Below are 27,970 nucleotides of genomic sequence, written 5' to 3' on the forward strand. Positions count from 1 at the left end.
GGGAAGCAGATAAGACAAATACAGAAATAAAAGAAAGCCATAAAGCATATAGCGGTCGCAAGAGCAAAACATGAAAGTGCAGAAATAAAAGAGAAAGGAAGACATAAAGATCTAAACAACGCATAAGAAAGTCGTCGAGTCATGACAAAGCCGTCTCTGAGAAACAGCTAAGAAGAGAAGGAAGTCCACAGGGCTCGTTCTGCTCGTGCGTACCCGTCATTGAGAGACAATGAGAAAACAAGGAAAATTGGAAGTCAATCAAACTCGACGGCCTCGTCATCGGACCACGACGAATTTACCACCAGGAGGAGGGGCCGGTAGGGCCAGAGGGGTTGCCGTAGCTACCACCACCGCCGCCACCGTAGGCACCACCACCACCACCACCGTAGCTACCACCGCCGCCGCCGCTGCTGTAGGAGGGAGCTCCACCGCCGTAGCTGCTGCCACCTCCGTAGGAGGAGCCGCCGCCACCGTAGGCGCTGCTGAAGTTGGCCGAAGGGCCGGCACCAGCCATACCGCTGCCACCGCCGAAGCGACGAACGTCACGGGTAGCGTTGGAAGCGCCACGGCCACGGCCGCCACGACCACCACCACGGCCACCAAAGCCAGAGCCCTCGCGAGCAATACTCTCCAAGAAAGCAGGAACCTCCTGGTGAGCCTCCTTCAAGAGGTCGAGCAGGTCACGGACGACACCACGGTTGCCACGGTTGAAGAAAGCAGTGGCGATACCGGTGTTACCGGCACGACCGGTACGACCGATACGGTGAACGTAGTCGTCAATGTCAGTGGGCAGATCGTAGTTGATGACATGGGTAACGTTGGGGATATCGAGACCACGAGCAGCAACGGCAGTGGCGACTAGGATGGGGCAACGAGCGTTACGGAACATCTCCAGAGCACGCTCACGCTCACGCTGGGTACGGTCACCGTGAATGGCGGTAGCAGGGAAACGCTGGTTGATCAGGAAATCGGAGAGGGAGTCTGCCATACGCTTGGTCTCGACGAAGATCAAGGTGAGACCGGTGGTACCGTGAGTGTGTAGGATGTCCAACAGAACGGAGCGCTTGTCAGCGTCCTCGACGTACTCAACCTTCTGGGTAATGTTCTCCGAAGTGGAACCGACACGACCAACAGACAGGAAAATGTAGTCCTTCAAGAAGTCGCGAGCGAGCATTTGAATGTCACGGGGGAAAGTGGCGGAGAACATGAGAGTCTGGCGGTCCTCGACACGGGGCATGTCCTCACCCTCAACAATGCGGCGAATTTGGGGCTCGAAACCCATGTCCAACATGCGATCAGCCTCATCAAGAACAAGGTACTTGATGTTGATGAGGGAGATACGACCACGCTCGATCAAGTCGACCAGACGACCGGGAGTGGCAACGAGCAGATCGCAACCACGCTCAATCTGGCGCAGCTGGGAGCCAATGTCGGCACCACCGTACACAACACAGGGGCGGACCCAGGAGCGGTAAGCGAACTTACGGGCCTCGTCGAAGATCTGAGACACCAGCTCACGAGTGGGGGCAAGGATAAGAGAGGTAGGGTAGGCCTTGCGCTGGCGGCCGTAGCTGAATTGGCCGGATGCCTGAGTAGGAACAGCGGAGGGGCCGTTCTGGAAGGCTTGGGAGAGGATGGGGAACAAGAAACCACCAGTCTTTCCGGAACCAGTCTGAGCACAGGCCATCAAATCACGGCCGTTCATGACAATGGGCACAGAGTACTTCTGCACAGGGGTAGGAGTAACGTAGCTAGCCAGCTTGATGTTAGAGATGAGGTGGTCGTCCAGAGGGGGGTTGGTGAAGGTGTTGACGGGCTCGGGAACATCGTTACCCGAAGCCTCAACGGGGATGTCGTCGTAGTTGGAGAAGTTGATTCCGGTCTGTTGCTTGGAGGGATCGTTGGGCACACCGAACAGCTCGCGCTCGACACGGGCGTTGGCAGGTCCGGGAATGTGCTTGCCGTCGCGCCACTGGCCGTCTCCGGATCCACGGGGAGCGCTGCCACCACCGCCACCGCCGCCGCTGTAAGAATTTCCTTGTCCTGGGTGTCCGTAAGCATGGGGATTGAAGGACCGGATATCTCCTTGGGGAATCGGGCCTAATTTACCGTTGGAAGGTCCACGAGGGCTGAAGTCGGGGGCATTAGCATTAGCCCAGTTACCACCGCGGGGTCCGTTGCTAGAAAATCAGCTTGACGTTAGTTGAAACAAAGATACGAGTGTGGAATTTAGGGCACGGTACCGAGGGCCACCAAAGCCGGGGCCGGGGGCAGGGCCGTCGACAGCATCCGGGGCGGGAGCACCGCCGCGGGAACGTAGGTGGGGAGGGATATAGGCAGCGCGACCAGGGGGGTTGGATCCCTGGGGAGCGTGCTGAGACTCGTTGATAGAGAGGTTACCCATTGGCAGTCCGTCGGCCATGTTTGCGGTTGATTTAGAGGGTCTGGAGGTGGAATAATATATAATAGATTAGTTTGCTGGTATTCTTCTCGAAGGTGTATGGTGGCGTGGGATATAATGAAGTATTGTAGACGACTTCTTCTTTTGCTGGAAAAGTAGAGATTCCGAGAGTAATCAAAACAAAATGGAAGTCACCAAAAGCGCGTTCGTTACCTTAAAGAGTAAGAGACAGAGGATAAAATTGTTGCTCTCCGGTTTTTTTTTTTTTTTGCCTTCCCACTTGATAGGAAAGAAAAAAAAGGATCGTTAAAACGACTGGGAATTAGACACACACAGAGAGAAAGACAAAAAAATGCAAATCTCCCACTTCTAAGAACTTGAACAGCACCAAGAAATGAAAAAAAAGAGGGGGATGAGTGGAGTGGGAAAAAAAGGGATGATGGATGGATCAGAGGAGAAGAAGAGTGAGGGCAGGTTTTGCGTCTGTGGGAAGGAGGCAAATCATGTACTTCCAAGGTACAGGGTCCGACTAGCTTGGGTGGCCTGTGTGTCTAGGTAGAGCATAGGTAGCGATGTCTGGTATTGTCACTGTGGACCATATTATACGACGTCGGTGGGAGATTTGCGTGCGTAATCTTGGTCACGGTACGGTAAGGTTGGTAATTGAAATTTACAATTAGAATTTTCATTAAAGATTTTCATTTACCAGTTGGTGCTCCCGGTCTGGGCTTTCTGACTAAGAGTAGCATGCTGACTGGCTGTCCCATATAGACGCATACCTACTAGTACTATCCTACCCTATAATCCATTACTATACCAATATAATGTGTAACTAGAGAATTTGCGGATTTACCAGTATTGCTTTAATTATGATCTAAATCAATCTCAAGTCAAAACATCAGTAACCCTTATCTACTCGCTACACTTTAGTATGCTATTCTTGCTCCGTACTTGCTAGGAGACATCCCCGATCGGATAAACTTTGTTGCCCATTATCCTATCTAATCTATTCCGGAGTTGCACTCGAGAAGAGCAAAAGAGCAATTGCAAAAGCAGCAAAGGATATCCCCAATTGACCACCAATCAGCCCTTTTAAGATGGTAGAAAACCCCGTCTTTATTCCTACCCAGCCTCTTAGTGAACCATCAACCTAACAAATCTCCTATCCTAGGTCTTCATCCTCGGCGTCAACTTCCCTGAGCGGAACCTATTAAAGGCAAGCAATCCCTCCATCGACCGCACCCGACGAACCACGAACTACGAACTAACAGAAACCAACAGAAGTCCCTTGGCACCTTCTTTGGAATTGGAGACAACACCTCCTCCCGCCTTCTCGCCCGGTTCAACATCCATCCCACTTGCCGCGTCGGCGAGCTCGCCAACAAGCAGGTTCTCGATTTGACCGCCGTGCTTTCGGATATGAAGATTGAGAACGATTTGCGCCGAGAGGTGCTCAATGATATTAAGCGCTTGAAGGAGACCGGAACCTACCGTGGCCGTCGACATGCGCTTGGTTTGCCCGTGCGAGGACAGCGAACACGCACACAGGTGGGTTTTTCTCCGTCTTTGCTTTTTGGTTCTCCGCGCCCTACGGCGCTGCGAATTACCACATGGTATATGGAGATCATGCGCTAACGAGGCTACGATAGATTAAAACCCCTGTCAAGTTGAACCGTATGGAGCGCCGTCTATAAGACTGATGCCTCCCTTGTTTTCCAGGTATATTGATTTTATGGCAAGGCTGCGTCTTTGACGGCAGGCATATTGGCGTTTTCTTCTTCATACTGGCCGCTGGTGCTAGCATATTTGTGTGAATATTCCCTCTCTCTATCACTGTATTATAGGTTAGATGTATAGAAGTGGCTCAAAATTTATTTCTACTACTACAGTAGAAAACTTTGAAACCTTGGTATGATACTCCAGTGTTTTGTAGATGAACTCAATATCTATTTATCCACGTTCATAAAGTGGAAGGAAATAAATGGCTAGAAATCTTGGGTAAAACAAAACTAGAACTCGAAAACTTTTTAACAAGACCACTTCTAAAACGCCAAGCCCATATGTGCAATCTACTTAGAGGACAAAACACCCTCGCCACGGTTGATTTGGATCCGCTTATCCTCACCCGCACTGACAATGCCCACCGTAGGGTCCCAGCAGACACTGAAAACCTTGACACCTTCACCACCAACGCGCTTGCTCTCTGCCTTGCCTTCCTCCTCAAGGCTCTTGCGAGTGATCGAGTAGACACTCTCACCCACGACACCATCCTTATCGGTCTTGGTCGACCGGATATCCCAGATTCGACATGTGCCATCGTGGCTACCACTGATAAGGCCGTAAGCACTGTGCGGGTCGCGAGCCAAGCTGACCACGGCATTAGTGTGACCGCGAAGAGTCATGGACGCAACAGTGGCGGCAGAGGCACGAGGATCAATCAAGGTGATGTGGCGGGCAGCGGTTCCGGCAGCGAGCAAGTTGTGCTCGGGGAGGTGCTCGAGAGAGAGAAGCGAATGGGAGGTGGTGCGGGTGTCGACCAACGCAGCAGTGACCAAATCCCAGGTGCGCAGGGAGTGGTCCCAAGAAGCAGAGTAACCGACAGTAGAATCCTTTGCGTCGAAGATAGCTGCAGACACGGTTCCTGTGTGTCCCGACATAAGAGCGAGAGGTCCACGCTGCGCAGTGCTAACAGAGGAGGCCGCGGCGTTGAGCTTGCGACGCTTGGAGTTACGGGCACTGCTAGATGGAAGCAGGGTTTCGGGGGCAGCGGGGGCATCGGCCTTCTTTGTAGACCAGAAACCAACATTGTTATCCGAAGAACCGGTCAGAAGGCGGTTAGACCGTCCGTGTACAGCCAATGATTCAATGCCGGACTTGTGTCCGTAAAGCTCCAGCTGAGGAGTAATTTTTCCAGTGAAATCGCTCGCATCTTCGGTGTATTTCCACAGTCTAACTGTCCGGTCAAGACCAGCCGAGGCAATCTGATTTGGCGAGACAAACTTGGCGGCCTTGATGGATGCAGTGTGTCCTCCGTCGCTTGGGCCGATGGAGGTCGCAACAATCTCAGATGACATGTTCCATATCCGGAGCAGACCGTCGTAGCTGCCAGACAAAATTCTTTCCTGGCCCTTGGAGAAAGTGGCGCCCGAAGCCCAGGATGCAGCGGGCGAGGCCTCGGAGAGGACGTCGGTAGCGCTAACCCAGTCGTCATGCTCGAAAGACGCAATGTGCAGTGGGGGAATCAAAGCTCGGACATATTCAATCTCGAGGGTAGTCTCGGCGGAGATGCCATTGGCAGTCAGGTACTCATCAATTGAGGTCCGTAGGAATGTGCCGTTGATCAAAAACTCGAACGGAATCGGCTTCTCGCTCGAGAGAAGGTTGTTAACCAATGTTGACAACGCATAACGTCGCAGGCCTGCAATAGATTCAGCATGAGTATTATTCAAGATAACAGAAACAATCCTGATGGTCAGAATGGCGTAGTGTATACATACCGGTGGGAACGAGAATAGGACCAGTGTTCTCAGGCAGAGCAATATCCTCTTGCTGACTCGTAAGCTGCACACGGACCTGTCTCTGTGTGGCCTCAACGCCAGATGTGGTTTGTTCGTCACTCATGATGGGCAAAAATTAGTCCAAAATTGGTATCGGGGACTTAAATCTGGTGGCTGTCGCAAATTGAGCAAGTCTGCGAAATGTGAGAAAAAATTACGGTAGCCGGTGCGGCACACTTGCGCAGAGTGCGGAGATAAAGATGCAGATAAACTATTTAGTACATACTACTAGTAGTAGTACATACTACACCCTAGTCCAAAAATTAAAGTATACCACATATGCAGTCATATTTTCTATTTCTATTGACCGGCTAATGTTTGAATTCAATAAAGCAATAGCTCATTCCCGAGGTGCTCGTCGAATATCTGCGATAGCCCGTCGGCGGTAGTCGGACTCTGCAAACAGTGCGACAATTAAGTCGATCACCTCGTCCATGGAGAATTCTAGACTCAACTCTCCTTCTACCCACAAGAACTTGATGTCTGCCAATGAGCTGTCTAAAATGTTGATCAGATACTGGAATCTAAGCCAGTTCGGAACATAGACGGCTGTGACGGGAACGGCTTCAGAATCAGCGGCAGACTCCGGCATGAAAAGATCCTCCAACCTGGAGATTTGGTTGCAGAAAAAAACCAGTTGTTTGGACTGATCCTCGGAGATATCACCAAGGTCCTCAACATCCATGATGATTTTACCAATCACGGTGGACAAGAGAGATCCAATGGATTGGAGTAGTGCGGAATGTGAAAGGATGGGCTGCCATTCCTTGTAGACATCACGAATCCGGTCAGCCGTTGCACTAACAGCATTTTCACATTCTGTTTTGTAGGGCTGTTCAGAGCATTGTCCAAACCCTTGAGTGCCATCCAGCAGGTCGCTAACGATGGTGCTTTGAGTTTGCATCTCCTTGCTATAAGCAATTTTGCCAAATCTTTCCAGAGCTTCAACATCGGGGGTGAGCCTGGAAAGCTCGTGATCTTCAATGAGCTCTCGAACACGGCCAGCGAGGTACAAACTGTCATTGTAAAGATACATTTGCCCCGAATTGAGCTTCAACGAGTAGAAGGACGATGAGGTGGCCTTGAACATGGCCAGAATCAAAGTAGGCAGGGCAAGTAGACCAGCGCCAGATGAGGCTACACGAGACTTAGAATGCCTAGTGTCCGTTAGTTAAAATGAATGAGAGGGCAATGGAAGAGAATTGTATACTCACGCAGGTTGAGTAATATCCTTGGAATCGAAGATCTGCTGGAGTACGATCTCAAGAATAGAATCTGGAATATCGGTGACCGTGTAAACTTCTCTAAGAACCACTTCTTTCGGCAGTGAGGGCTGAGCAGTTTTTTCTCCGCCCGTGGGCTTCTTTTCAGTGACAACTGGAAGCTTTTTATTTCCATCGCCCTTCTCTTCTTCGTCATCATCACCCCACCCCCACGCATCATCTGCATCGTCCTCTTCGGGCTCATTAGCCAGTTCAGGCTTGGCCGCGACCTCATTTTCTTCCTCATCGAGACCCCATGCACTGACATCTTCTTCATCCTCTTCAGACCGAGAGGTCGCCGAGGCCGCGGGTGCTTCTTCTTTCTCGTCATCCCAGTCTGCATCCCAATCATCAGTGGTGACATTCTCCAGGAGCGCTTCATCCGCCTGAGAGACCTTCTCCTTTTCAATTCTTTCAACTTGTTTAGTAGTACCCTTACTAGCAGCGATTGCTTTCCGCACGCTATCAAGTGAATCAACCCGGCGCCGAGTCAACCACAGCCTCGGGGCTTGATTTACCCAAGAGACTAATTCTTCCTGGCCAGTCCACTCCCAGGACTGGATCGTCTTGGTGAAATGCAGAACACAATCCAGTGTATTTTCAAAGTCTTCCAGGCCAACCAGCGTCGTTGGAATAGCAGACGACAGCAATCCTGATATCGCCTTCGAAGCAACAGCGGGGATCAAGGATTGAGGAAGGGTTGCCGACATTGACGATGGAAGCTTTTGCCTCAAGTAATTGAGAACATCCGTGACGCGGTTGAGGGTTTCTGCAATAGTTGTCTTAGAAGACGCAGACTCAACACGGACACCTGTTACCGAAATCTCTATGGCACGAGTACTGCCGTCCGCACGAGGTAGCAGAATTGGATCGATGATTGTCGTGGTAAGGGCATTCTGGAATTTATCGTTGGCGGATGAGAAAATGTCCAGTCGTGAGAGCGACACGATGGTCTCATCCAAAGAATCCGTGTCATCGGTAATGCAAAGCTCGCCTTTTGCGCGATCAATCTTCATTTGGTCGCTCCAGCGTAGACATAATGCCTCTTCAATCTCCCCTCGCAGTCGTGCTACCTCGCCAGAAAGTATACCCATCACATTGGTGTTCGAAAACGGGGTATCTGTTTCAATAGCCATCTTAGTAGACTCCAGCTGTTCAATGGCGGCTGTTATTTCACCAGCCCCCATAGTTGTACGTCCGGACTCCAACTGCTGGCATAGTCGCTGCACCTCCTCGAGTGTTTCTGTCACAGCCTGATTGAAGGCGATCTCCGTCTCGATCAAAGCTACTTTGGCGCTGGCATCTTCGACTTTTGCTCGAAGAGGCTCCGTTTGTTCATGCTGGGAGACTATCTCTCGTGCAGTGACTCTTGAGCGCTCGATATCCGCGTGCAGTTGCTTTGCTTGGATGATCCAATCGTCCGCATCGAAGGTGTTCTCACGGCTGAGCGAGCTGATTTCATTCTATTGTGCGGAAATTTTTTAGTGAATTTCACGATAAATACTTTGACATGGCCACTTACTTCTACTTGCTCTCGAGCCTGTGAGATGAGCTCCAACTCCTTCGCTAGAGCCGCGGCCGGGAACTTGGCCGCCACCACCTTCTCATCAGGATAGGCACCTTCAGTGACGAAACCCAGAACTGCCTGGCATATCTCACTCTCGGAGACTTGTGGCATAATGCTGAGCTATTGAAAGATTGGCAAAGCCCAATGATCGGTACTTAGTACTGTAAGGTCAAATCAAGAAAAGCGGCGAGCTGTCAACAACCCGCGTGACTTTGGGCGTCACCGCCCCACGTAGCTACTACTTGCTGCATCTCTGCGTTGTTTAGGAAAAAAAAAGACTACAAGGCTGAAAAAGCAGTGCAGTGAATCAAACCCAAATATTCCCCAAGATCATTCAAAATTCCCCATATTAGTTCCAAATCTTTAAGCTTATTCGTTGGTAATGACTGGTCACCAATAAAGAAATAATTCCCCAGGTATACATGCACCAGAGACCCGTTCGCTTTGTAAGGAACGGGACCCAAACTTCTCTCCAGCACTTATAAACCAAGCTTCAAAACCCACCGTGTCTTGGTTGTATCTGCGTGGATTGAGTCGGGTGCAAATTACTCGATCCCTGTGAGTCGTTTCCTAACCATTTCCCTTATGTTCTCGACCACTCAAAATTCTGTCTGCCCCGCCCATGTAACACATCCCACTGGGAGAGCTGGGAGAGAAAGGCCTTTTACAAGGCGTGTTTGCAGAACCTGACTGGCCAGGATGCCTCTGGTTTCTTGTGTTGCTTCCGACAGACCTTTTTCTACTACCAAATCGGTTTCAAAGACTTCCAAAGTTACAAAGCCCCTTTGTGATAGCTACTTTCGAGCTTATTTGTCTCATAAACACCCCGCGGTGGGGTCCATGGTCACCGGAGGTGGTGGGACAGTCGTCACCGCCGCTCCAGCGATTCCATACACATAATGTGTCCATGAAAATCTACTAACAGAAAAAAATAGGTTTACACGTTTCCATCGTCACATGCGCACTGGGCTAGTCCCATTGACCGATATGTCTCACTTTAAACTGCTACAGCAGTTCAAACCTGACTACTCGCCGAGCGAGTTCGCAGAATATGAGTCCCAACGCACTGGTATGAGAGTAGTCGTTATTGATCAGAAAGGTCCAAAGGTGAACGGTTACTTTGTGCTTGCTACCGAGATCCACGATGACTCGGGCGCCCCTCACACTCTGGAACATCTCTGTTTTATGGGATCCCGCAACTATCGCTACAAGGGTTTCTTGGATAAGCTAGCAACTCGTGTTTATTCCAGTACCAATGCTTGGACAGCCACTGATCACACAGCATACACCCTCGACACTGCAGGCTGGGAGGGCTTTGCCCGTATCTTACCTGTTTATTTGGAGCACGTCATTGCTCCAACCTTGACTGATGAGGGCTGCTACACTGAAGTGCACCACGTCGATGGCGCTGGAAACGATGCTGGTGTGGTCTACTCAGAGATGCAGGGTGTGCAGAACAACGCAGCTGAGCTGATCGATCTGGCCGCCAAACGATTGACCTACCCCCCTGGAATTGGATTCCGGTATGAGACTGGTGGTATGATGGAGCAACTCCGCGTCTTGAGCGCCGAGCGAATTCGCGAGTTCCACCGTGAGATGTACCAGCCCAAGAACCTTTGCTTGGTTATCACAGGCGAGGTGGATCAGAAGAACATGTTAGACATTCTGGATAAGTTTGAAGATACCATTTTGGACGTGATCCCGAGCCCGACTGCCCCATTCACAAGACCTTGGGTGGACTCCAAGCAGACCCCTGCATTGGAAAAGTCCGTCATTGAGAGAGTCGAATTCCCCGAGGAAGACGAGTCGTTTGGTGAAATTGAAATTAGATTCTTGGGACCGGACTGCAATGATTCGGTTCAATGTACGTTGCGTCCCCGACATAATTCTACTTCTGGATTAAGTAATGACTAACCCATGCCACAGCTGGTGCTCTTAACGTTGTTCTTCTCTATCTGGCTGGATCATCCGCTTCTCTGTTAGAAAACATCATTGTTGAGAAGGAGCAGCTTGCCAGTGCTGTCTACTACGGAACAGAGGAGCACCCCAGCATCGAGATTCGCTTCACCATGACCAGCGTTGAGACCGAGAAGCTCGAACAGGTGGAGAAGCGATTCTTTGAGATTTTGAAGGAGGCAATGGAGAAAGACCTTGACATGAAATACCTGAAGGAATGCATTGAACGTCAACGCCGTACCTGGAAGTTTGCCACCGAGAGTTCTGCATCATCTTTTGCCGAGTACGTTATCACCGACTTCTTGTTCGGCAAGCGGGATGGTTCGACCATGCGGGATGTTGCATCTCTCAAGGAATACGACGTACTCGAGAAGTGGAACCAAGAGGAATGGCGGACATTCATCAAGAAATGGATTTCGGACGCAAACCACGTCACCATTTTGGGTGTTCCCTCTCAGAAGCTGTCTGATAAATTCAAGAGCGACGAAGAGGCCCGCGTTGCTGCCCAGAAAGAGCGCCTCGGTGAGAAGGGGCTGAAGGAGCTTGCAGACAAGCTAGAAAAGGCCAAGGCAGAGAACGATAAGGAAATCCCAACGAAGATGCTGGCCGATTTCGAAATTCCATCCACCGAGTCTATTCATTTCATGGACACCGTTACTGCTCGTTCCGGTGTTGCTCTGAAGCATGGACGCCCCAACAATGCCCTTCAAAATGTCATTGATGCCGACGCTAACAAAGCGGGCCTACCCCTTTACGTGCACTTTGAACATATCCCCAGCAGCTTCGTGCAACTTTCCGTTCTTCTTTCCGCACAGTCCGTTCCGATCCAACTGCGTCCCCTTCTGTCCATCTTCACCGAGGCATTCTTCAACATCCCACTTCAGCGTGATGGAAAGACCATCGACTTTGAGCAGGTGGTTGTCGAACTGGAAAAGGACACTGTTGGGTATGGAATGGAGGCTGCCCGAGCCCTCGGAAACTCCGAGATGCTGCGCGTCTCTTTCCAGGTCGAACTCGAGAAGTATGAAACTGCTATCGCCTGGGTCCAGGAACTGTCTTGGAACACCATATTTGACGTGGGAAGATTGCGGGCTATTACCTCCAGACTTCTGGCTGATGTGCCCGACTCCAAGCGTAGTGGTGATGACATGCTCGCTGCAGTGCATGTGATGGTTCACTATGCAGAGGAATCCATTACCCGCGCTCGATCCACCTTGGTCAAGGCTCGCTACCTCAAGCGTGTCAAGAAGCTACTCGCTGAAAAGCCCGAGGAAATCGTGAGCCGCATGGAGGAGATCCGCAAGTCTTTGTTCCAGCCGGAGAATGTCCGCGTGGTTGTCATTGCGGACCTGGAGAAGCTTACCAACCCCGTCTCCGCATGGAAGCCGTTTGCTGAGCGCCTCGGAACCAGCACCGAGCTCAAGCCCATCACCGATCGCCGTGAGCTGCTGAGCGATGCCGGAAAGTCAATTGGCGGCAAGTCATTCATCGTTCCCATGCCCACCGTCGATTCTTCGTTCGCGTATGCTACCGCTCGTGGTCTTGATTCTTATGACCACCCCAAGCTACCTTCCCTACTTGTTGCCAGTGCCTACATGAACGCTGTTGAGGGTCCCCTTTGGGTGGCCGTTCGCGGAAAGGGTCTGGCCTACGGCACCAACTTCGCCCACAACATCGATACCGGTTTTGTCAACTTTGATGTGTACCGGTCTCCCAACGCACACAAGGCCTTTGAGGCCAGCAAGCAAATTGTCGAAGATCACCTGTCTGGCGCATCGCCCTTCGACCCACTGATGCTGGAAGGTGCCATTAGCAGCATCGTCGTCAGCTTTGCCAACGAGCAGATGACCGCCGCCAATGCCGCCCAGGGCAGTTTCATTCGCCAGGTTGTGCGCAATCTACCCCTTGACTACAAGGAGAAGATGCTCAAGAACGTGCGCGATATCAGTGTCGATCAGATCAAGGATGCTCTGCGGGATATCATCTTGCCGCTCTTTGATCCCAAGACGGCTAACTTGGTTGTTACTTGTGGTACTGTTCTTGAAGAGGTAGGTGATCTTTATTCCATGGGATTATAAATATTTACTAACTCTTTCTACAAAATAGCCCATCAAATCTGGCTTTGAGTCTGTTGGCTTCACGCCCACAGTTCAACCGCTGAAGGAATTCGAGGATGACTACGGCTTCAAGGTTGGTGGTGGTGAGGAGGAGGACGATGAGGATGATGAGGACGAGGATGATGATGACGAAGATGATGATGACGAGGATGACGAGGAGGAGTCTGGATCCGACGAGGAGAGTGAAGAGGAAGATGACAAGTAAACGCCTTCAAATGTTTCACGAATGTTGCCACCCATATAGGTACATGTATTAAGGCATATTAGGCCATAGAGGCCTCCAAGATGGGAATATTTACTAAATGTATCCATATGAAAGGTAGCCCTCGAGTAACCTTGGAACCTTCCAACATTGGGTTAGAGAACTCACACTTGGAGTCTTTAGACTCCAAAAGAAACTTCTTAAGCCCTGTTCAAGACCAGGATTCAAGTCCACAGGTTTTCGATGTTCGGAACGGGAGACCTCCTGGAGCGCTCTGCTAGCCCAGACAGAGTCTGGATGATCATATATCTGTGCGCATAGATAGATACTAGACTACGACCTTGGGATACTATTATGACCTCAGACGAACCTTGGAAGCAAGTAATCAAGAATCAAGAATCTACTGCTGAATTGAACAGCGATGTATTCTCAGACAGCCTAATAAAGCGAAGCACAGTGATGAAAAATAATGTAGTTATGATACAATTGAAGGTCAAATATACGACCTAGCACACACAGAGTGAAGTCTCGAGAACAACCCACCAATCCAATCATCTATCTCAACCCAGCTGGATATGCAGTAGCCGGCAATCCATGATATCCGGACATAGCCCGCGTATAAACACAACGTCTCCCAAGAAAAAAAAACAAAGATCTACCAACTAGCATTCTTCCGACCCTTCAACCGGCGATTGATAAGAGTCTGACGACCCTTCTGTGTCTTATTCCGTGACAAGAAGCCATGACGGCGCTTCTGGACACGTCGCGATGGCCGGAAGGTCACGCGACGTACACCGAGGGAGGCGGATGCGGAGAAAGAGCGGGTCTGGCCTTGACCGAGCTGGGATTGCCCGGCAAGGAGGGAGGTAATTGGTGAGGTGACAGTGGTCATGGTGGTAGGAGCAGAAGCGGTAATGGCAGTCGGGAACGAACGCTGCATTGGTTGGAAGTGGCGGGTTGGGGTGGTGAGGAGGGAGGAGAATGATCTGGATGTAGGTTGTTGTGTGAATTGGGAGATTCTGGATTGTTGGCAATGGATTATGTTAGTGAAGATCAGACAATGAAGCTGGTTTTTCGTATCATGTTGCCAGTAGTTCGTTTATGAGGGGAAGTGAGCTGGCGTGGAGTGGTGTATGCTGATGATGGCCTTGAAGGTTGTTCTGGTTGCGTTACCTGTTCATTGTGCTGGACACTGGGGCCCGGAGAGAGGGCATGGCCCTGCAAGTGAGACCTAGCATAGCGGTATATCGGAGTCGGTGGCCTGGTGAGTGACTTGAATGTGGTTGGGGAGGAGGTTTTGAGGTCTTCCTTGATGCCGGCGCGGTGTTCGGAAGTCGAAGAAAATTAAACGCGGAGCCGCAGGCACGGACCCGCCTAGAGCAAGACTATAGGAGCACACTTAATAAAAGAATGGATTGTAAAGAATATGGACCAGTGTAGAGGATTTTTCTCAGCAAATAGTATAATTCACTTATTTAATTTTTTTTATATATTGCACGAATTGGTTGATACTACTAGTATATGAAAGATAATCATGAATTGGAGACTGAGCATACCCGTTCGGGACTAGTGCCACCGAAATTCTTTCCGTGATTGACGATAGAAAAAAAAAAGTTACATGTATAGAGCTCTCTGATCCTCCACCGACCACACCACCAGGTCTCATATTCACATCGAGGGATACCTGATACCCGAATCTTCCACAAACAAATACATCAATGCGATAAATTTCACTCAATTCGTCAAAATGAACAACCCAGGCCCCTCCTCCCTCCCACCAACCACCATCCACAGCACGCAGAGCATAAGCCAATCTGCCGCGCACGACTTTCTCGCTGCCTACCTTACTCGCGCAGCTACAGACCCAGCCCTGCAGCCCAACGCCAACATCAGCGAGCATGGCCCCGTTTCGCGCACTACCGCCGCCGCGCCAAACCTCATTCTCCACAACCTGAAGCGCGTGCAGGCCGGTCTGGCGGGCGAAGTTTTGGGACAGGATCTGACTGTCGCCAAGCAGAACCCCAATGAGGACTACCTGGATGGTGTGGTCTCGGATGGCAAGCAGGGCCAAGATGGTGCTGAGAATGGAGATGGAGATGATTTGGAGATGACGGAGCCGGCATTCGAGACAGAGGCCGGAGCTTATGAGGAGCAGGAGGGCGAATTTGCGACTATTGATAAGGAGGAGAGGAAGAGACTGAAGAAGGAGAGACGGATTGCGGAGAAGAAGGCCAAGGCGCAAAAGTAAAATGAGTAGGAGTCATCTGCTTCTTTTGCTTTGGGATCTTGTCTTTGGTTTCTTAAGCTGTCAGGCGTTGTCGCATTGGGTCGGAGTTATCTTGTTGTCTAATGTTTTTTTTTTGGTATATATAGTATTCTGGATCTGAATCTGTGATTTTCGCATGCATTTCATGTCTGGATCAAAAAGCGTCGTTATAACTACCAACATAGACTGAATCCAGTTCAAAGATTTCTGGAAACAAAGAATTGTTGGATATTTTCTCATATGCGACCCCTCCCTCTATATTCCCACCGCATAGGCATGAAGTTCCAAAAATTGCAGCAGAAAAAAGTGAAAAAGAGCAATGGGTTTCATGGTATGTAAACCTTCATGATCTCGGGCCCTCTACAGCTCACGGTCAGCAGCCTTGACAGGCTTCTCGATATCCTCGGCTTTAAGGTCGGTGACCTTGCCACCCTTCCATCCGAGCGCAGCAAGACGCTCAGTGAGGATAGGGTGCGAGTAGTGGTAGCTAGCATACATCCAGTCGGCGTCCATGGTGCTCAGGTTCTGAATCTGCAGCTTCAGGAGCGACGACGCAAGCTCATTGGAGAATCCAAGACCCTGGGCGAACTCATCTATCAAAATGTCAGCATGGATGTAATTTATGGTGCACAAGGGGGTTGGAAAATAACATACCCGCTTCAAACTCGAACTTCCGGCTCAGAATGTTCATTAGCAGCTTCACAACAGCATCCATCGGCGCCAGGGCATCCGAGAACAGAAGGAAACCGATCATAATGGGCTGCTCCTTGACAAAGCCGAAGGATTGGTACAAAGACTTGTTGTTGACGAAGACAGAGAAGAGGGCAAATATATAGAACATGTGGAACTGCGCAATACCGAAAAGCTTGGTGGTGTGGCTAAGACTCCAGTGACCAAGCTCGTGGCTCAGAACGGCGACAACCTCTTCCGGCTCACTCTTCTCGAGAAGGGTATCGTAGATGACAATGTGCTTCTTCCAGGGCAGACCATAGAAGTAGGCATTGCTGTGGGCACTGCGCTTGCTACCGTCAATGACATGCAACTCAGACAGAGGGAACTTTAGTTTCTTAGCCAGTTGCTCGACACCAGTCTTGATGGTACCGGGCTCCAGAGGAGACAGCTTGTTGAACAGCGGCAGAATGACGATGGGGTAGATGGTGATCGCGAAGATCTGAACAAAGACACCGAAGAGCCACAGGTAGTAGAAGAAGGAGTTTCCGGTGTTCTGGACAATCTTGAGGATAACGCTGATGATGGGAGTTCCAAGGACAATTCCCAGCATCTGGCCCTTGAGCATGTCCGTCACCCATAGGCCAAGTGTCTGCTTGTTGAACCCAAACTTCTCCTCGAGGACAAAGGTGTTGTAGTACGAGGTGGGAAGCGACAGAATAGTGGAGATGATGTTGAAACCGAAGATAAATAGTAACGTTTGAGAAATCTCGCCCTGGAATTGACCGGGAAGGTACCGCGCCAGCAAGAAGCCGCTGAGACCCCACAGCTTAGGGAGGACATCACCGTAGACGAAAACGAGATTTTGAACTTGACCGTAGAGACCTGAGATAAAACCGAACTTGGACTTGGCGCGACCGTATGCCTAGATTGAAATAAATCCTCATGTGAGTCTTGCTGTTCACCCTTTGGTGTTGCACAATCCCATACCTGACTTTGGTCGTAAACCTTTTGAGAAACCTCTCCTGCGAGAACCTTGGGAGGAGTCTTCTGCTGCAGAACCTTATACTGACGGAATGACAGAACACCCTCAAGAAGGAACTGGCCTAGGGAGAATCCCACAAGCACATTCTTCCATGGGAAGTGCGGCCGGTCGAGGATACGCGCAAGTTGCTTTAAGACATTTGTTAGCAAAGTAATTTCCATTTGACTGATGAAATAAACAGAGCAGAATGAAATATTTCTGCTTTTATCAAATACTTACCTCAAGAATCCACATTTTGCAGACGCGTGATAGAAGTAAGAGAAAGGAGGGTCAAAGAAAGCTCCAGGTGTTATTGTCGGGGCTGCCTTAGTCAGAAGTCAGATCGACATGGGGCCGCAATCAACAATGCAGGGACAATCCCTGTACCTGACGTCAATGAACTATAGAATCGCAAAGGATTGATATCTTGAGTGATGTATCTCTTGTATTCATTTCGCTGTATTCCCTTCCAAATCCTTCAAATCTATACCTTCAAAAAGCTTCTTGGTTTTTTTCAAATGTTACGATATGTTGAAATGTTTAGATTCTAAGCTCCAAATTTGAACAGATAAGTACTCGTCGCCTTCTACATTTTAAGCGTAACCTATAGCGATTTACATAGGGCTTGTCCATGCAGACGCAAAATCGATATAAAAAAAGAAAACCTCTTCAATAACAACTCCCTAGAACACAAAAAAAAGAAGCACCTCTTCTCTTCATCGTGACTCGTATCCTGGCCTTCCACACACTTTTTAGTCCAAAATCACCCCGACCTGCCTGATAGATACCAATCAAGGGCATCTCAAAACAGAGTGGGGGTGAGTACTGGACCAAGGAGATGGGGCAGGGTTGTGAAAACCTCCTCTCTATTCAAGCCGGGGATATCTGTAAATGTCATACTTTCACTTTTCCGACTCGTCGTGACCGTAAAAACTTTTCTGTGATGAAACACATCGCGAATCGTAAACCTTAGGATTCAACAAGCCGAAGTTTACCTACAAGAGTGGTGCAAAGCTTCCTTTGCTTTTATCTCTTGTGGAACGGCAAAACTCCTTGACTTGCTGGTATCCTAAAGACTGGACGCCAAATTGAAATGCACAGCTTTACTGCTGAACGGGCTCCAAGACGTTACCGCTATAAGAAGGGTTAATTGATGGTCCCTAGAGAGGCAATATTTGGCTAGGAACTTACGCAACGATGTTGGCCCATCCAATAAGACGCCAGTGCTTATCGATTCTTCGGCTGATGGCGATCTTCTCGCCGATTTCTGTGCATGCGGGGCTGGTCAGGGCAAGCTTGGCGGCATCTGCCTTGACACCGAGGACACTAGAAAAGGAATGTCAGTTTACTGCAAAGCTTCAAAAGTCGGATTTCATGTCATTGAGGGGGGCTTACCGAGCTCCAGCGGCCGAAGATCCAATGTTAACCATCAGAACCTCGTTCTTAGCCAGCTTGGCAACCTTGGCCTGTGGCAATTGTTAGCAAAAAAAGAGAGTCAATATCAAGGGTTCCAGGGATGGAGAAACTCGCCTGCTTGCCATCGGCAGTCTTGACACCCAGAAGACGGCGGAGCAAGAAGTAGTTGACTTCAATCTCGGTGTAGATGGAAGGCAGCTGGCCACGGTGACCCAGAACGAAACCAACAAGACGATCCGCACGGCACAGAGTGGGATCAATGAGAGTTCCAACACCAATGAGACCACCGGGAACAGCGAGCTTAAGAGGGTTTTGCTCGGCGAAGAGAGACTCGATACGGGAGTAGATGGGACGGCACTGAACCTTTCCGTCCGCATCCTTGGTAACAAGACCAGGACGGATTTCGATCTCGTCTTGCAGCTTGATGACTCCGTTAAGGATCGAACCACCGGCAACACCTCCCTTGAGCTCATCAATCTCGGCACCGGGCTTGTTAACATCGAAGGAACGAATGACCTAAAAAGTAAGAAAAAAATGTTAGTTATATTTATGTCTCCGAACTCTTTGCGAGGAAATCAAATCAAGTCGGGGCTTACCATCATGTGAGGCTGGGCAGTAAAGTCGCGCACGGGAACGGGGATGCGGGAGATCAGGGCCTCGCAGACGGCATCAACGTTGTACTTCAGCTGGGCAGAAATGGGAATGATGGGAGAGCCATCGGCGACGGTACCACGGATGAACTTCAGGATAGACTGGTAGTGCTGCAGAGCACCCTCCTCGCGCATCAAATCGACCTTGTTCTGCAGAATAACGATGTGGTTGAGCTTCATGATCTCAATAGCAGCCAAGTGCTCCGAGGTTTGCGGCTGGGGGCAAGTTTCGTTTCCGGCAATCAGAAGCAAAGCGGCGTCCATGACAGCGGCACCAGACAACATGGTAGACATGAGAATGTCGTGACCGGGGCAATCGACGAAAGACACATGACGCTCCAATCTGTAACGGCCCTCACAGCCCTCACGCTCGCAAGGAGGGTCAACTTCCTTCTCACTGCCGTAACTCCTGTAGCAGGTCGGCCGAGGGCAGGCAGGGTTGTCACACTTGTAGACCTTGGCGTTGGCGTAACCCAGCTTGATGGTAATGTTGCGCTCCAATTCGTTCTTGAATCTGACAGTCTGCACAGTTGACAGGGCCTTGACAACTGTACTCTTTCCGTGGGCGACGTGACCGATTGTACCGATGTTGATGGTGGCTTGACGAGCAATAATCTCAGGCGACAGAGGAGTCAATTTTGACAGGTCCAAACTGCTAGGTTCGGGCTGCTCGGGGAGCTCGGGGCGCTGCTTCTGAGGAGGAGCATCAAGCTTCTTCATGGAAGACTTGACGGGCTTGTCGAGAGGCTCTTGGTCGTCAAAGTCTTGGGCGTTGTTGCCGTCCAAAATGGGCGAGCCGGGCTGGCTCTCGTCGGAGAAGTCTCCATTCGTCGCCATATTTGCAGAGTTTTCGAATCGCAAATGTGACACAGCGGTCGTTTGCGTCTCCGGGTGAGGAATAAAGGGGGTGGAAGGTGGTGGGGAGTGGCGAACGGTAGGGTGATGAAGAGCCGGATGAAAATTGCAGGGTGGGCGATATGATAATGGAAGAATGTAATGGTGGGGGGTTTGTGCAGTGGAGAGCGAGCGGGCGGTGACTGAACGTTCCCCTTACAATTAACTACCTTAATACATCGTGCCAGATCTATTTATTCCTTTCGGTTATCTTAAATGTAATGTGTTAAGCATAAAATTCATTGCTGGCTCTTCTAAATATGTTGTACTTGGTGGATTGGCTCTTGGTGACTCATTCGCACAGAGAAAACCCTTTGTCGGTGAAAGCCGCACCATGTCCAGAATTTACCTGCTTAGTAGTGTACTACTAATATACATCTTGAGTATTCAAGTGCTTCTATGCAGGCCACCATAATAACATATGTCCTATGTAGAAGGTTTTCTAATTTCAAATGTTCTAATTGAACAAGAAAAAAGTCAAATAGGACCAATGGTAGTAGTAGAGACATGTATAGTCTGGAATCAATGGATACACCCGTTTATGTACTTGAAAATCTACCCAACATTCAAAGTTGAACACACATCCGTGTTGAAACATTGAAAGAGCTAGACATGAAAATGCATGCACATGTGTGTTGGTGAGCTCTACATAGTCAACTGGTTAATATTGAACATTAGATTCAACATTTGAACATTCAAATGTTTGAACATCCATTGATTGATACTTCCAAGCACTACTCAGGTAGGTAGCACTGTAGGTAGTAGGTGCCCTTGAGCCCTGGAGGTGCAAGCTTTCAAGCACAATGTTGAGGCTGCATGTGCACATGTGGATCAATATATTGAACATTCCAATGAAACTTTTAATTTGTCCTTAAGATATATTTTGGTCTAACAGTACAGTGGGTATAAAGGGCAAACATGGACACAACCATTTACTCGTCATCGCTCTCATCACTCGACTCTGCTTCATCTTCCTCATCATCCTCAGAGTCGATCAGAGTATCTGGATCCTCCGCCGGTAACATGATAAAAGATGACAAACAGGTGATGCGGTTTCCAGTTTCATAGGTACTCAGCAGACTGCCAACCTGAGGAATAGTCTCCTTGGAGCCCTTGGACTTCTTGGAGAGGACAAGATCTTTGCTAGTAGCCTTCCAGACACGAACCACACCATCACTGTTACCAGTAATAACCAGAGCCGCATCGCGAAGGTCCTTCGCTTGGTTCTCCAGACTCAAGACGTCGAAATCCTTGATGCGTCCTGGGAAACCGGCTTCTTTTCCACCAACCTGAGCAACTGGAGTCGCATGAGGAATGACTGAGTCGGCGTCATCCTCTACCTCCTGTAGCTCTTGGGTTGAATAGAAGATGACACGGCCATCTTCAGTGGAAACGGCCAGCAAGTCCTCCTTATCATCTCCTTTTGTGGGCCGTGAAACATACTTCATCTGGTGAATTTTGCTTCGTGGAGTGGGGACAACTCGGCACTTGGGGGTCGAATCAATTCCAAACACCGCAACACCCCATTCGAAAGCCACCGCAAACTCTTCGCCAGCGGCGTTCCAAGCGATGCGCTGTCCCTCTCCTTTGCTGTACTTGCCCTCCTTAACACTTTGTAGTAACTCCCGATCGAAGTTCAGTACACCGGCCTTTCTACCGGTCACCAAATTCCAGAGTCTCATACATTTCTCTCCCTTGCCAACACTCAGCATCAGCTTCATACTAGGATGCACAGCAAAGTGGTTCACTCCCGCTGGAGAGGCGCCCTCTGCAGCAGTGTCACCACTGGGTCGGCCATAGACCTTGGGGCGTGGCGCTTTAATGGTCGAAACGACAGTCCAATCACGGGTTTTTGATACAGAGATGCTGTTATCTTCGCCAGCGGCGAGTAACTTGCTGCGGGAGGGGAAGCTCAAGGCGGAAATGCTGGCGGTGTGGTGCAACAAGGATCCCAATTCGCGGTTTCTTGGGTTTTCGAGGATTTTATTTCCGGCTAGAGTCGGCACCGAGGGATAATCATCGTTGACGGCCGGCGGGGCAGCGGATATCGAGTAAAGATTGATACGCTCATCAGTGGAGCCACTTGCCAGAATGATCTTTTGCCCATCACCTTTGTCGGTAGGCTTGGGCAGTGGAGAAAGCGCAAGACAGCGGATAGCCGATCCATGGGCTTCAAACAAGAAGGTATCAACACATTGGATCTCGGGGGTGGACTCCTTCGAGGAATCCTTCTTGGGTTGCAAGACGGAAGCAGGAAGACCGGCAGTGAAACCGTGCAGCACCCGCTCATAGGAACCTGTGATCACTTGAACGGTCACAGCTGCATCTAGAGCTTGCGATGGGGTAGCTTTAGATTTGACAGTCTTTGAAGGGGATTGGGCGGGTGCCTCCTCCTTAGGGGCATCATTTCTCTTTCTCTTGGCCATTTTTGGTGTATTTTTGAGTAAATGAAGGGGTGGAATAGTATGGGGGATGAAAAAGCTGGAGCTGGTGGAGGTTTTTTTTTTCTTTTGGTTATCGATAGCAGAGTGGACACCTGGACACCTGGACACCTGAATTTTATCGTTGTTTGGCCTTACGGCCTTGCAGCCTGAACCCATATTTCTTTGTTCTTGAGTGTTTGCCTTGTTGCCTGAACTGCAAACAGGGCAAGTTCAAGTTTATTCACTCCCTGTATGGAATGTGTATCAATACACAATACGCGTCTGACTTAGTGTCACAGTTTGCCAACACATCGAAAATAAAGAACATAATCATCATCCACTTAGTTGAAGATGAGAATAATATACATCATACATCCTTTATAAAGAACCTGTTATACAGATTTTACTTTCTTATTTTGTTGTCAACTTTAGATATACCACATATCTTTCCATATATTAAAAAGCATTCCTCTATAAGAACCTCATTGGGGAAAACTCCTCAGTAACCATGTTACCGTACCATTACTTTCAACCACACTGAACTTGCATTCGCCGATGACTTCCCTTTTTTCCCGCGCCATCCCGTACTGAAAAGTCCTCCCTTCCCTGCTCTCCATCTCCCCACGGGTTAACCCCATCGTATTTCATCTCGAACAGCGATTTTTTCAATCTGAATGACCTTGGTCAATTCATTCCCTTTGTCCCCGCGTTAATCGGATGCTGTGTTCCCAAGTTAGACCTCATGCTCCGCGACGAGCTTCTCCGGTCTAAGAACGATGAGATCGCGTAAGTATTAATTTCGAAAATCAGTCTCTGCGTGTTTTTGAATGCTTTTGAGTTGCTTGGCGACTAACATCACGCCAGAAATTGTTTGTTGTCGCGCAAGCGAAAACTGACGGAATTGTATTATGCGACCGTGGGTTTTGAGGGTGCGACCGCCGATGCTCTCTATCACCAGAAAGAACAGGCGTTTCTCGACGCCAACGACCTGTCCAAGTAAGTCCCTTCAGTTGATTTACACCCCCGGCATGATACAATTGCCTTTTCAATTTTTTTTATCCATCGCATCCTGTACTCCAATAGCCCGGGTACTTATAATATCGCGCAGAGGTCGTTACTTCGATGAATCCACCCTACCGTCGCCTGCCCATGCGCGCACTCGAGATACTACCAAGAAAGTAATTGCGTCGCCGGCAAAAACTGCAACAAAAACTCAAGCCACTTTACGGATCACTCCACCGCCGACTTTAGATGGAAACACTCTTTCAATCCCAACTGAAGCCAGTCCGCGGGGAACATCTACACTAGGCTCGCCCGCAACTGCAAAGCCCGTCGCATCTGTTGTGAAAGTTCCACCAACCTCTGACCAATCTCCAGAGCCGGCCGGTAGCCCACAAGCATTCCAAGGACAGGGCGTTCCAATTGCCGCCGTGTCATCCAACCAGTCCCCGGAACAGTCAAGCGCATCAGTACCAGAAACCCCCCTCAGCTCCCAAGAACAGAATGGCGTGGAGGTCAAATTCTCTCCCAGTGCAGCGACAAGTACCGCCCCTTCATTGGAGCTCCCATCCACATCACTTCCTCGAAAGAAAATCGAGTCGCGACCTTCTCTCACAATAGGCCCCTCGAAACCCGACCAACCTCTCTCCCCAGCTTCCTCAATCGATCCATATTCTAATAATACTCCTGCGCCCGTCACTGCGTCTCCTGTCACTAGCCCTGGAGAGGAAGCCGCCGAAGCTGGGAAAAGCGACCACCCAAGTCCTCAACATGACCGACCTATCCAAAACCGGCAAAGCTTGGTTCCATCGACCCCCGATGAGCAACTGCGAATGGAGGAAGCACAATCAATGCAGACTGCTGAAGAATCCAAGCCGGAGGTGCCTATATTGAACGAGATAATTCAGGAGGAGGTGGGACCTAGCGTGGATGAGAATGCCATGGAGGTTGATCAGGAACCTGTCAAAAGTGCAGAAGAGATAAAAGTTCAAGACCAATCAGCTGCGGTCAAAGTTGATAATCCTTCACCAACTGAACGCCCATCTGAAGCAATCGAGCCAGTCGATAATGCTGATGAAGCATCGACGAACAAAAAGCCAGTAGTCATTCCGCCAACACAGCCCGGTCTCCCACAACCTGAACGAATGACAACTCGAGTATCATCAGGAGCAATTCGGCATAAGTCTGTCTCAGAAATTCTTGGAGAAACACCTCGAACACCTCATACTCCTAGCGATAATGATGCACCTGACAGTGTGGCCCGGATGCGATTTAAGGATCGCAAAGAACGCGAGAAGGAAAGGACTCGACTTGCGACTGTGGTTTTCCCCAATAGGACCCCCCAACAGGACAAGACCGACTCGATGAATCTTGTGCATGGAGATTCAGGCGATGCTGTTGCCAAGCTGAACCAGGAGCAGGACTATCTTTTCACTTTGTTCTTGAATCGGGCATATGCGCCACCAAGAGGAATGAACATGAGCACGCTTCTTTCATCTGCTCATAAAACTTTGAGCACCGAAAATCATTCATTGGAGTATCAAGAGCAAATGAATTGCCGCACTCTGCGACGAATCTACGCATTGCAGAATGCCAACCGGTGGCCACTGCGGCAAATGAAGCGAGCTCCTGAACCTTCCCGCCAGGGCACTCATTGGGATGTTGTTTTAGACCATATGAAGTGGCTCCGGACAGATTTCCGAGAAGAACGAAAATGGAAAATCGCTGCAGCCAAGAGCTGTGCTGATTGGTGCGCGGAGTATGTGAGCAGCGATGAAGAACACCGAACTCTACTTCGTGTCAACACCAAGATTCCTACTCCAATAGCTTCAGCACAAGAGACAACAAATACTGAGGTCGCTTCTCCGGATGATACGAGCGATGAAGCTGTCGCATCTCACCCTACCCCGGACCTTGTACCGTCGGCCGAAGAAGAATCAGTCAGTGACGGATTTAACGAGGAATCGAGACATGACATTCGGGATACTGTTGCGCCTGCTGCTATCTTTTCACTAGGCTCGGATGAATTTAGCTTCTCTGTTGATATGACACCGGCGGCAGAGAAGCTTCTTGATGAACTACCACTCTACGAACCGCTGCGGATTAATCCGGGGACTCAATTGCCTATTTTCAAGCAACCCCCCCGATTCTGTTTGGAAGACTGAGCTTCTGCCTGTTTCTAAATTCGCCTCGACGAAGATCACCTTCAAAGACGACGAACCACCTCGCAAGCTCAGTCGTTACGATTATTCTCAATATGGTACAGATCTGGAATACCGCATTACCGAGATTCCTCCAGAGCAGACTAATGTCGCCTTGTTCCGCCCTGAAAATAAACCCATCCGTGATCGTATTCATCCCGGCCATTCTTTCAGACCGCCTACCGAACATCCTATGCCGTCTGTGGGATTCTTTGAGTCGCGACAATCTTCACAATGGACAATGTCAGAGGACGATGAACTTCGTCGTCTGGTTAAGGAGTACTCCTACAACTGGTCCCTAATTTCTAGTTGCCTGACATCCCCTTCACTGTTTACTTCCGGCGCTGAGAGACGAACTCCTTGGGAATGCTTTGAACGCTGGGTGGGGCTGGAAGGTCTCCCAGCAGACATGTCCAAGACACAATACTTCAGAGCTTACCACCAGAGACTTGAAACGGCCCAGCGGACTGTTTTGGCTCAACAGCAAGCTGCTCAGCAGCAACAGCAAGCGCAGCAGCAAGCCAACAATGGCCAGGTGCAGCCACCTGTTCGTCGCCGGACCACCCAGCCTCTTCGTGTAGACAGGAGGAGATCCTCTCGACACCTTGCGTTGTTGGATGGCATGCGTAAGCTTGCTAAAAAGCGAGAGACAATGCTTCAGAAGCAACAACATGCCTCTCACCTTGCTTCATTGAGAAAGGCAAACGAAGCCAACCAGCCCAAACCCCCAATCACTACCCCTGCGGAGTTCAGCCGACTGAAATATGAACGGGAAATGAAGCTGCAAGAAAGACAAGAGCAATACCGACAGCAGATGATTGCCCAGCAAAGAGCTAGTCTCGCTGCTCAGCGTGCCGGACAGTTGCCTAATCAGCAACAGCCCCCAATCAACGCGCAAGGACGTCCACCTAATGGTATTCCCCAAAACCCTGCTAATGCAGGTATGCCCAATGGAACACCGAATGGGATGTCTGCTGGCTTGCCCCCAGGTCCTGGCGTCAACCAAGCTCGGCCTCAACCTATGCAGGGAATGCCCACGGGAACGACGTCAGTGAATGGCCAACTACCTCCCAATGCGATGGCTATGAAAATGATGCCTTCGGGTCAAATGCAACAAGGTGTGGGCGCAAGGCCTGGTATGGCAATGCAGACATCCCCAGATAACAACAACCGTGTAATTCGAGAAGCCAATCGCCTGCAGGAGCAACAGCGTCTGTTGCAATCCCGACAACAGACGCAGCCAGTTCCGCAGCAAGGTCAGCCCCAACAGGCACAGGCGCCATTCCACAACCAGCAGTTTGCGCTTCAAGGATCTCATTCACCTAACCTGAACAACATGCCGAATGGTCCCAACAACCCTGCAATGATTGCTGCGCTTCAGGCTCAAGGAGGAATGCAAAGCCCCTCATTCCATGGTGGTACACCCCAAGGTGTTTCGACTCCATCTCCTCGCATGACTCAACCCAACCCCCTCTCGAGTGGCGTGGTGCCAACTATCAGCACTTTCCAAAATCAGATCCAACGCGCCAACCCTAATCTCCCCGCGGAGCAGGTGAACAAGCTGGCCACGGATCGGCTCAACCAGTATCAGCAACAGCGCATGTCTCAACAAGCGGCCATGAATGCTGCTGCTGGTGGCATGAACAATGTTCAAGCCAATTACCAAGTGCCGCATGATGGAAATTTCCAGACTCCTCAGCAGCCTGGTTTGCCCAACAGCAACCCAGCAATGCAGGTCCCCCAGAACCAAGGTTTCTCTCCGATGATGCGTGTTCCCCAAACAAATCAGCAAACTCGGGTTGCTCCTACTAGTTCACCTGCAATCAATGGAGCTGTTTCTCAGGCCAGCCGAAGTGCAACCCCTCAGACTCAGCGCAGCGGCAGCGCCCAGGCTGGCGCTGTGCAAGGCTCCAGCAAAAGCCCACACCCACCACCCGCTCCGACAGCGACCAGTTAAACATCTCACTGGATATCTGGACACTGCTGTCACCACCTCCCACTACCCTCTAATACACCCTCTGAACCCACAATTTTTTTTTTCGACTGTACATATTTTACCCCTTCAACCCCGTACTCTGATTTATTAACCTTGGAATTGTCTGTTCTATTTTCCTGCACTGGTGGTCCGGCGACGGCGGCGGCGCACCTTGTTTTTTGATTTTTGTTACCACTTCAAACCCCTTTGATCCCGTTTCCGTTGGCGAGCAACACAATGTCCGAACCCTCTAGCGTGTTCATTAAACTAATGGACCTGATATAAGACTGGCTCCCTGTTACCAGTCTTCAATTTTATTTTTCTTTCTGAATACGGGCATGTATTATTCTGGGACGGCGAAAACTCTGGGCTTAGGGTTAGAACCCAGGAA

The 27,970-nt window shown here is 49.9% G+C and overlaps 11 protein-coding genes across 11 annotated transcripts; 4 read left to right on the plus strand and 7 right to left on the minus strand.

The window, feature by feature from the left end:
* Positions 1–295: 295 nt before the first annotated feature.
* Positions 296–2,422, minus strand: N7466_001841 (DEAD/DEAH box helicase; the record flags this gene model as incomplete). The annotated part of the gene is made up of 2 exons (XM_057161239.1): positions 296–2,180; positions 2,244–2,422. The coding sequence occupies 2 exons, from the start codon at positions 2,420–2,422 to the stop codon at positions 296–298; spliced, it is 2,064 nt and encodes a 687-aa protein (XP_057024524.1).
* A 1,076-nt stretch (positions 2,423–3,498) lies between these two features.
* Positions 3,499–4,095, plus strand: N7466_001842 (mitochondrial 37S ribosomal protein uS13m; the record flags this gene model as incomplete). Its single annotated transcript, XM_057161240.1, has 3 exons — positions 3,499–3,501; positions 3,683–3,949; positions 4,051–4,095. The coding sequence occupies 3 exons, from the start codon at positions 3,499–3,501 to the stop codon at positions 4,093–4,095; spliced, it is 315 nt and encodes a 104-aa protein (XP_057024525.1).
* A 375-nt stretch (positions 4,096–4,470) lies between these two features.
* On the minus strand, positions 4,471–6,022 carry N7466_001843 (WD repeat WDR12/YTM1 family ribosome biogenesis protein; the record flags this gene model as incomplete). The annotated part of the gene is made up of 2 exons (XM_057161241.1): positions 4,471–5,819; positions 5,899–6,022. The coding sequence occupies 2 exons, from the start codon at positions 6,020–6,022 to the stop codon at positions 4,471–4,473; spliced, it is 1,473 nt and encodes a 490-aa protein (XP_057024526.1).
* Positions 6,023–6,298: 276 nt separating this feature from the next.
* Positions 6,299–8,898, minus strand: N7466_001844 (uncharacterized protein; the record flags this gene model as incomplete). Its single annotated transcript, XM_057161242.1, has 3 exons — positions 6,299–7,115; positions 7,173–8,683; positions 8,743–8,898. The coding sequence occupies 3 exons, from the start codon at positions 8,896–8,898 to the stop codon at positions 6,299–6,301; spliced, it is 2,484 nt and encodes an 827-aa protein (XP_057024527.1).
* Positions 8,899–9,744: 846 nt separating this feature from the next.
* N7466_001845 (putative zinc metalloprotease) lies at positions 9,745–13,065 on the plus strand (the record flags this gene model as incomplete). Its single annotated transcript, XM_057161243.1, has 3 exons — positions 9,745–10,651; positions 10,714–12,791; positions 12,850–13,065. The coding sequence occupies 3 exons, from the start codon at positions 9,745–9,747 to the stop codon at positions 13,063–13,065; spliced, it is 3,201 nt and encodes a 1,066-aa protein (XP_057024528.1).
* A 652-nt stretch (positions 13,066–13,717) lies between these two features.
* Positions 13,718–14,243, minus strand: N7466_001846 (mitochondrial 54S ribosomal protein bL34m; the record flags this gene model as incomplete). The annotated part of the gene is made up of 2 exons (XM_057161244.1): positions 13,718–14,048; positions 14,236–14,243. 2 exons carry the CDS (start codon positions 14,241–14,243, stop codon positions 13,718–13,720), a joined length of 339 nt encoding a protein of 112 aa, XP_057024529.1.
* Positions 14,244–14,809: 566 nt separating this feature from the next.
* Positions 14,810–15,310, plus strand: N7466_001847 (uncharacterized protein; the record flags this gene model as incomplete). The annotated part of the gene is made up of 1 exon (XM_057161245.1): positions 14,810–15,310. One exon carries the CDS (start codon positions 14,810–14,812, stop codon positions 15,308–15,310), a length of 501 nt encoding a protein of 166 aa, XP_057024530.1.
* A 378-nt stretch (positions 15,311–15,688) lies between these two features.
* Positions 15,689–17,276, minus strand: N7466_001848 (zinc metalloprotease; the record flags this gene model as incomplete). The annotated part of the gene is made up of 4 exons (XM_057161246.1): positions 15,689–15,921; positions 15,983–16,922; positions 16,988–17,170; positions 17,262–17,276. The coding sequence occupies 4 exons, from the start codon at positions 17,274–17,276 to the stop codon at positions 15,689–15,691; spliced, it is 1,371 nt and encodes a 456-aa protein (XP_057024531.1).
* Positions 17,277–18,124: 848 nt separating this feature from the next.
* N7466_001849 (translation initiation factor eIF2 subunit gamma) lies at positions 18,125–19,924 on the minus strand (the record flags this gene model as incomplete). Its single annotated transcript, XM_057161247.1, has 5 exons — positions 18,125–18,155; positions 18,213–18,347; positions 18,417–18,487; positions 18,552–18,953; positions 19,034–19,924. 5 exons carry the CDS (start codon positions 19,922–19,924, stop codon positions 18,125–18,127), a joined length of 1,530 nt encoding a protein of 509 aa, XP_057024532.1.
* Positions 19,925–20,913: 989 nt separating this feature from the next.
* On the minus strand, positions 20,914–22,407 carry N7466_001850 (putative 60S ribosome biogenesis protein Mak11; the record flags this gene model as incomplete). Its single annotated transcript, XM_057161248.1, has 1 exon — positions 20,914–22,407. One exon carries the CDS (start codon positions 22,405–22,407, stop codon positions 20,914–20,916), a length of 1,494 nt encoding a protein of 497 aa, XP_057024533.1.
* Positions 22,408–23,047: 640 nt separating this feature from the next.
* eaf1 (MYB and HSA domain protein) lies at positions 23,048–27,561 on the plus strand (the record flags this gene model as incomplete). Its single annotated transcript, XM_057161249.1, has 4 exons — positions 23,048–23,190; positions 23,269–23,400; positions 23,513–25,554; positions 25,616–27,561. Exons 1-4 carry the CDS (start codon positions 23,147–23,149, stop codon positions 27,559–27,561), a joined length of 4,164 nt encoding a protein of 1,387 aa, XP_057024534.1. The 5' UTR covers positions 23,048–23,146.
* Positions 27,562–27,970: the final 409 nt, after the last annotated feature.

The sequence above is a fragment of the Penicillium verhagenii genome, assembly GCF_028828195.1.
Source record: "Penicillium verhagenii strain IBT 33310 chromosome Unknown utg000003l_segment0_segment0, whole genome shotgun sequence".
In the NCBI taxonomy this organism is placed as follows: domain Eukaryota; kingdom Fungi; phylum Ascomycota; class Eurotiomycetes; order Eurotiales; family Aspergillaceae; genus Penicillium; species Penicillium verhagenii.